At 33.4% G+C, this 8,315-nt stretch overlaps 1 protein-coding gene across 1 annotated transcript; it reads left to right on the forward strand.

Annotated features, from left to right (window-relative positions):
- The first annotated feature begins 721 nt into the window (after positions 1-721).
- On the forward strand, positions 722-1,435 carry LOC131076159 (protein TAPETUM DETERMINANT 1-like). The gene is made up of 3 exons (XM_058013221.2): positions 722-794; positions 915-1,028; positions 1,104-1,435. Exons 1-3 carry the CDS (start codon positions 722-724, stop codon positions 1,433-1,435), a joined length of 519 nt encoding a protein of 172 aa, XP_057869204.2.
- The last annotated feature ends 6,880 nt before the right edge of the window (positions 1,436-8,315 follow it).

Consider the following 8,315-nt stretch of genomic DNA (forward strand, 5'->3'; position numbering starts at 1 on the left):
TTTTCTAAAAGTAGCTTCTTCTCAATCAAGTTGAAGTTAATACTAGTTCCAAATTCTATAACATATACTACTTTTTTCTTTTTTTTTGGATGGAGGTTTGACTAGAAATTTGTTTTTACTATGCAACATAGGAATTGAGGGGTATCCATTTAGCCAAATTTTCTGAAGCCTTGCACTCAACGAGACTTGATTTCTAGTGAGCTCATTAAAAATCATTCAAACTTAGTTTCTTATATAAGAATCTAGATTAATTATTTAATAACTGTTTGCATCTATTTAATTAAGGAGTATCCATTCAGCCAAATTCTTTGGAACCTTGACCTCAACCAGAAATGATTCCCAGTGAACTCACTAATATCCTTTAAAATTTAATTTCTTATATAAGAATCTAGATTAATTATTTAATAATTGTTTCCACCTATTTAATTGTGCTAGTGAGAAGGACAGGTGTTTTGAGCAGTTGAGTTGGAAAAGGTTAGCGTAAATAATGGAGGCTATGAATATCGTCTAGGAGAAGAATGTGTGGTTCTTGGGAACGAAAAGATTTGTTTCCCTTTGATGTTATTCGTTGGAAAGGGGACACAACTTTAACAGATTCTTGATTAATAAATACGAAAATAATGATGGTAAGGTGTCATGTGGCTGGTAAATCATCACTAGATTACTATATATAACAGTGGAAGACGAGCTCTTATTTACTTGCAAAGCGTTTCCAGCAACAATGACGATGTATTACTTGATCAGTGCTTCCGCCTTCTTTGTGCTCTGCATATTCTTCAACGGTGTCTCTGCAGGTATCCATTTTATGCGTGCATTTGCACTTTAAAGTTCTCTGGGAATTAACCGTTTACTTGAAAAACATTATTAGAGAAACTGTTGTAAGTATAGAACTTGGTCGCCTGACCACAACGCAGTTGCAACATATGCAGGCTTGTCAACAATGGAGGATTCGCACTCCCTGGTAGCGTCCAATATGACAAATGAAAGCGTGAATTCGAGCTATAAAATCCCAACGCTCCTGGGTGTGGGTAAGTTGAATCCTTGGAATACCTTATTAAGAATTTCATTTGTTAAAAATTTGATGGGTATGAACAAATTTGCAGGATTTGGGCAGAAAATGCGGCAAGCTTGCGCAAAAGAAGACATAGTAGTGAATCAGAGCCCCGAATCCCCCATGCCAAACGGACTTCCATCATACACTGTAGAAATTCAGAATATGTGCCCCACAGGCTGCTCAATTGCCCAAATCCACCTTACCTGCGGATGGTTCAGCTCTGGAGTAGAGGTAGATCCAAAATTATTCAAGCGTTTAAGGTACAACGACTGCCTTGTCAACAATGGGAATCCAATAAAGGCCGGAGGCTCTGTATCCTTCGTTTATGCACAAACTTCTAAATATCCCATGGCAGTCTCTTCTGTGAAATGTGTCGCATGACTAGGAAGCTCTTACCATGATACTCTACGCCAGAGGCCCTGACTGTTTGTTTATGGCCCTTGAGAATATTAAATAAAATTTTAGCCGACAGATTTCTTTAACGTTACAGCAATGGATATTTATAATTATTGGTTCTATCTCCTTTTCTCTCAAACTTTTTTTCTCTGTTTGTTTTCTCTTTGGAACAGCTATAAAGGATATTTATATTGAATGTCATATAAATTTCAAAGAAACGATTTGAGCCAATAATGCATATAAAGGGCTCTAATTCGTAGGTGTTTATATGGAATATCATATTAACAAAAGACGGAACATTCTTTTCTAATGCCTGTCACGTGAACAGGTGTCCCTCAGCAAATTCATGACTAAACTGCAAAATTGATTTATAAATACTTGCTTGCATTTTTTTTAATTTTTATGTATTCAGAAATTTAGGGTTTGTGTGTTGTCATCAGAATTGCCATTTTCTACTGTAGTTGTTGAATCATGTTTGTATGTGTGTATATATATATATATATATAAAAGAATACCAATAAATTAGTCAACAGTATCATTATTAGTTTCTGCATTCTAAATAGAGAAAAGCAATTGAATAATTTTTTTTAACAATAATTAATAAGAAATAAACAGAAAAAATATTTCATTATGAAAAGTAAACATTTTTTATAGAAATGTAAAAAAAATAAAAAATTATCATTTGTAATTGTACACAAAAAAATCTTTTATCAATATTCAAAAATATTTCATTATGAAAAAAGAAGATTGTTTTATAAAAAAATAAAATTAATCATTGTTATGATTGGACAAAACATTTTGTAAGGAGGTGAGAATGTTTTTAATAAGATTAAACTGTGACACATGCCCACATTTAAAGTAAATGTTTTTTGAAATTTTAAAATTGAATTGATTAATCTCTTTCAATAAAACTAAAATATAGGTATTTTATTTATAAGATTTCATTAATAGCTTTAAAATAATTTATTATTCCATATTATAATTTTATTAAAATAGATAAACCACTTTAGTTTAAAAAAATAAAAATCTCTCTCTCTCTCTTATATAAATTAAAATTAAAATTATTAAAATATAATTATTTAAAAATAAAATATTTAAAATAAAAAAATAATAAAAACATAAAAAATTAATAATCAATTATTTTAATTTTTAATAATTAAATTTAAATTTATTCTAATTATTAAATAAACTAAATAATTATTATAATATTTTCACCTTAACACAATAGTTATCATACTACATCCTAGATATTATTTATTATAAAACAATTTTCACTTTATTTTCTAATAAATATGATAAAATGACAAAAAAAACTTGCATAAAAACCAAAAAATATTTTTCATATCTTTTAAGTTAAAAACTTAAATCTCTCTCTTACCATCCATTATCATAGTATTTGTTTTGTTTCTAATTTGTTATCAAAAATTGCGGAAAATGTATTTCTAAATAGTTTGTTTAAAGTTCTCAATGACATTATATTTTATTGTTAGATTTTTGTAGAGATCTCATATGGATTTTAATATTATTGGAGTTTTCATTTAAATAATTAAATTTTTAACAAATTAAAAGTTCAATTTGTGTTCTTTTGATTGATGTGAAAAATTATTTATTAAGAATTTGATTTTCTACTTAAGTTGCAAAATTTATTTATATCATACTTATGTTTTTTTAATATAAATTGAATTTTTAATATTGATGAAATAACATAACATAGCTTCTAAAATATTTATACTTCAAAAAATTTAAAATAAATAGATGATTAAAATTATTTATATATAAAATGTAGATGCCAATTTGTGTTTTTGATTTTTGTTGAAGTAGCTTTTCTAAATTTGTCAACCACATAATATTTTATTATTAGATTTTTAGGGAGAGATTGCATATCCATTTTTTTATTATTGTAGTTTTCATTAAGTAATATTATTGTAATGAGATTCTGCTTAATTAATTACTACTTATTGGATTTTAAACAAATTAGAGGTTCACTTTTTTCTTATTTGATTATCTTAAAAATTATTTGTTAAGAGATTGATTTCCTACTTAGTCATATGACTAAAATATCATTTTACATGATTGCTAAGCTAGATCAAAAAAAAATTCCTTTCATGTCTAGTTTAATAATTTAGTTTTAAATTGATATAAACTTTGATTAATTGAGAAAGAAATTGAATAATTGACAAATGAATATACATGAAAAATCTCTCTCTTTCCTCTCTATATTTCCTATTATTCATCCCTCTCCCATCTCTCTCTTATTCACTCTACTCTCTCTACTCATATCTTTTACTACTTCTATTTCCATATCCTTCTATCTCTCTATATAACTCTACCTATCTCTCTTTCTCTCTCCCTCTCTAACTATGTCTCTCCCTCTCCCCCTCTTATCTTAGTTTTTCTCCATTTCACTCTATCCATCTCTCTCTCTCTCTCTCTCTCTCTCTCTCTCTCTCTCTCTCTCTCTCTCTCTCTCTCTCTCTCTCTCTCTCTCTCTCTCTCTCTCTCTCTCTCTCTCTCTCTCTCTCTCTCTCTCTCTCTCTCTCCCTATTGCAATCATAACACAAGTCTATTGGTAGTGGATCTTGATTATCTTCTTGATTTATAGTTTTTTTTAAAAGCATAGGTGATTTCAAGCTATCAGTTCTTCGTTTAGATTTTTTTTTTGCAAACAAAATCATTTTCCAAATGGCCTACCAATTGACCTGATGTACTGCACAAACATATACAAAAAATAGACTAATTGTTTTCCTAATCGATCTTTCACATGTATTCAACCTACCAATTGACATCATGTACTGCACAAATGTATGTGAAAAATAGACTAGTTTTCATCCCTAATTCATTTTTCACACATATTCAGCCTACCTATTGCACACCAAAGTGCAATTTCTAGTAATAATCTCACAAAAAAATTTGATTAAGTGAAAAGAAGGTATTAAAGGGGCCCCGAAACCCTATTACAAAAAAGAATCAAAAGATAGACATTAAAGACTAGCTAGAAAGATCAAAACACAAAAAAGAAACAATTGGCAAAGACAAAAATCTAGCAAGAAGCCAAAAGATGCAAAGGGAAAGCACAGAGAAAACTAAGGGACACCACGAGCAACAAGCCCTAAGAAAGGTTTATGATAAGCTTCACTGCTTCTTGCTCCAATAGGACCATAGAGGCACCAACGCTCTTTAGTTCCTCTAGCTCCTTGGCATGCTAGGTCATCTTCCTAGTAATAGCACGAGTTCTTTTTCCATGACTAGTAGTCCTCCCTTTAAGAGTTAGCACCTTATCCTCGGTAGTATCAATATTGTTCTTTTCCTGATGGACTTGTTCCAGTTTGCTGATTATCATACTGAAGCTGTCGGTAGAGGTTTTCAAATTTTTTTGTCTTTGTTCTCCAATTTTCTTCAGTTGGTTCTCATGATTGAGAACCCGCTTCTCTAGACCATTGAATCTATCCTCCACGACCTTAAATTGAGATCCATACGCTCCAGTGATATCCTTTGCATCACTAATGGATTAAGTTAATTCATTCAGGTAGTTAGGTAGGGTACTAAGCTTACTTGTTCCAACAGCTTCTAAGGTATTGACTTTCTTGGATGAATCCTCCATCTTATTCTTCTTATTGTTCATCTCTAAATAGACCCAATCAATTACCTTGCAAAACTCCATCATCCCACTCTTCACAGTATTCGGCATGGTTAAAGGAGAGTTTTTTCTATCAATGTTGATCTCAGGGGCTGAATTATCCAGGGTCTCCATGTTAACATTAGTAGCATTGGGAAGCAGAGTATCACCTTCCTTCACCGTCTTCCCATCTTATTCAATATCATATGTGGATTTATTGGGATCCTAAGGATTGTGTTAGACATTAAGAGAATCATTCCCTTTATCTGGGCTGATTTTGATGATTATAGGGCTCTGCTTGTTTTTATTCTTTGGCGGTGGGGTAACATAATCACTATCATTCTCCATCTCCTTGTCATCCTCTTCATCATCTTCAAGCCAACTATCCTCCTCCCAAACCTTACTTCTTTTACCTTTAACCCTTTTCTAGCTTTCTTATTTCCGGACCCAGAATCCAAATATTTGTCCTTCTTCTTGCTAGAACCCTTAGCAGGGGTAATCTTGTCAACATCATCTTTCCACTCAGTATTAGACCCCTCAAATTCACTATCATCTAAGTTCTCAAACTCATCATCTGAATCTAAAATCTTGGTGATAGAATGTTGCACAAAGGAAGCCTTGACATGGTTGTATAAAAGAATCATTAAACCTTCATGCATGGGAGGGTCACTGTCCAGGTTAGCACTAAAATCCTTAATGATAGTGTTAAGGGAGCTAAACAAATAGAAGGGTATAGACACCAGATCTTTATGGCAAAAATGATTAAGAAGCACAAAGTGATAACCATAGAGACAAGAATATCTACCATCAAGAGTAACATATTGCATGACAGCAAACAAAATCCCTCTCCATACCCTCTTTATCACTTTTGGTGAATAGTAGGTTTTGTCGGATTTCACCAACTTGGTTTTCTTAGACTCCTCCTTTGGGAATCACTTGATAGCAGCTTCTCTAAGCTTCTTGTCTTTGTAAATATTTCTTCCTTCCATTGGCATACCAGTAACTTCTGTGATCATCCCTTCATCAATTTCAACCTTTCTTCTTTCTATGGTAATTTTTCTGTCTTTCCAATTCTTTTTGAAAATTCTAGTCACGATAGTGTTTTTCCCTAAGATTCTCTCCATATACCCTGTCATCTTGGCCATTTCTATAATAGCCCAAGCCTTCGGCTTATCTTTCCATTCATCACTGGAGAGCGATTCAATTCTTCTCCTATTACCTATCATGACGTCCACAAACAGATAATTCTTATCCTTCACAATGCAAGACAGGCCAAAAATAGATCTCAAAGTGCAGAGCAAGACGGTCTTCAAAATGGAAATGGATACCCACAAAGTGTATAGAGTCTTGTCCACATTAAACACTAGCTCAATCTTTGAGTGCTGCTCTTTCTTATTCACTATGGCCTTTTTCATTGATAAGTGCATTGTCATAGTTACTTATCACTCCCTAATAACCATGCACTCTATCATAAATGAGGAGGGAATGAGCCTCATGAGGAAGATCAAATTCACTTCTCCAGCTCATCATGTGATCATCATGGATGGCCATGTTGGTAGCCCAATCAACAATAGTGTTGGTTTCTCTATAATTGTGAGACACAACACATAGCTCGAAAGAGTTGATTATCTCCTTAGCTTGAGATATGATATTCTTTATGGTCCATGAAGGGGAGGATAGGCCCTTTAGGCATTGAACAATATTATTAGAATCTCCCTCGAGCTACAATTTATTAAATCCCATTATTAAATCCCATCAATTTAACTACATCAAGTGTTTGGTCAGTAGTCATGGCCTCGACTAAGTGATTAGTCTATGATCCTATGGGGAGTGCCACCACCACAATACAATAGCCAACCTCATTTCATATCACTATGCCACACCCAACCAACCCTGGGTTTCCTTTGGCTGCCCCATCAAAATTAGGTTTGATCCAACCAATAGGAAGAAAGGACCACTTACTACTTTCTCTCTTATTTTTCTTGTCATCTCTTTCTATGAAAGTAGAAAAATTCCATTTGTTGAAGAGGTCAGAATCGTCATTGATCTTGAAAAGAAAAGGCTTACTGTTAGATTTTAAATTTTCCACAATGGCCCACTTGATTTTGGTAGACACCACTTTAGGAGAGGAGTAGGAGTCTCTAAAAATCATGGTGTTCCTTTCTTTCCATATTCCCCAAACCACATGAGGCAAGGTAAGGTCCCATAGAAATTTGATAGATTTGTTTAGTGAACAACATCTCCAGCTAGTTAAACACTCTTGAATAGAGGCAGGCAAGACCCAATTCAGGTTCCAAAGCTGCAAAATTTGTGACTAGATAGAATAGGAGAAGGGACAATAGATAGCTAAATGACAAGCATTCTCTTCCTCATTTTGCCAGAGGTAGCACCTATTAAGAAGATGGAAGCTCCTATTGCAAAGTTTGTCCATGGTGAGGATTTTATTCTGCAGAAGGATCCAAAAAAATATATTGATCTTGGGAGTGAGACCACTAATCTAGGCTTTAGATCAGCAAGGGGGAGGGTGAAGGGATTGGGAGAGTAATAGAAAAATAGAGAGCACTGAATAACTACCAGAGGAGGTTCCCGCCCAAATGATTTTATCTTCAAGAAGAGGGTCAATCAAGACAGAATTAAGCAGAACCATAACAGGGTTGAGGGTTGGATCTATGGAACTCAAGTTCACCCAGTGGTTATCCCTCCAGTAATCTACCACCTTTATACCAAATCTGGCCTTACACGCAGAGATAAAGGGAGAGAAACAAACCTTATTGGAGAGGGGGGATTCCAACAACTAAGAATCCTCCCATAAATTGAATTTTCTGCCATTACAAATAGTCCATCTTTATCTAATCCAACGACCATTTTAGTTTGAACAACATTGTTCCAAAAAGAAGAACCAGTAGGGGCTTCATAGGAATTAAAAAAATATGAAATAGATATCTGAGGTTGCATATATTTGGCTTGCCAGATTGAGTTCCATTCACTAGTTTTTCCAAACAATCTCTAGATTTTTTTGGCGAGAAGGGCTTTATTAATGGTTTTAATGTTTCTCAGAGAGATCCTTTTCCTCTCCTCAACCCCTGACCAGAGGAAGGAATTTTGAATTTTTTCAATAGCATCAGCGAATTCGGTCAGAATTCTAAACAAACTTAAAGCGTACACAGGAAGGATCTGGACAGAAGATTTTAATAATTGGATTTTCCTAGCTTGGCTTAGAAGGGCCCCTTTCCAGCTAGCTATTTTTTT

Source organism: Cryptomeria japonica, chromosome 10 (genome assembly GCF_030272615.1).
Source record: "Cryptomeria japonica chromosome 10, Sugi_1.0, whole genome shotgun sequence".
In the NCBI taxonomy this organism is placed as follows: domain Eukaryota; kingdom Viridiplantae; phylum Streptophyta; class Pinopsida; order Cupressales; family Cupressaceae; genus Cryptomeria; species Cryptomeria japonica.

Coding starts and splice junctions, on each gene's coding strand:
- LOC131076159 (XM_058013221.2), top strand. CDS start 722: ATGACGATGTATTACTTGATCAGTGCTTCCGCCTTCTTTGTGCTCTGC. Junction 795..914: donor CTTCAACGGTGTCTCTGCAG/GTATCCATTTTA, acceptor ACCACAACGCAG/TTGCAACATATGCAGGCTTG. Junction 1,029..1,103: donor CCCAACGCTCCTGGGTGTGG/GTAAGTTGAATC, acceptor ACAAATTTGCAG/GATTTGGGCAGAAAATGCGG.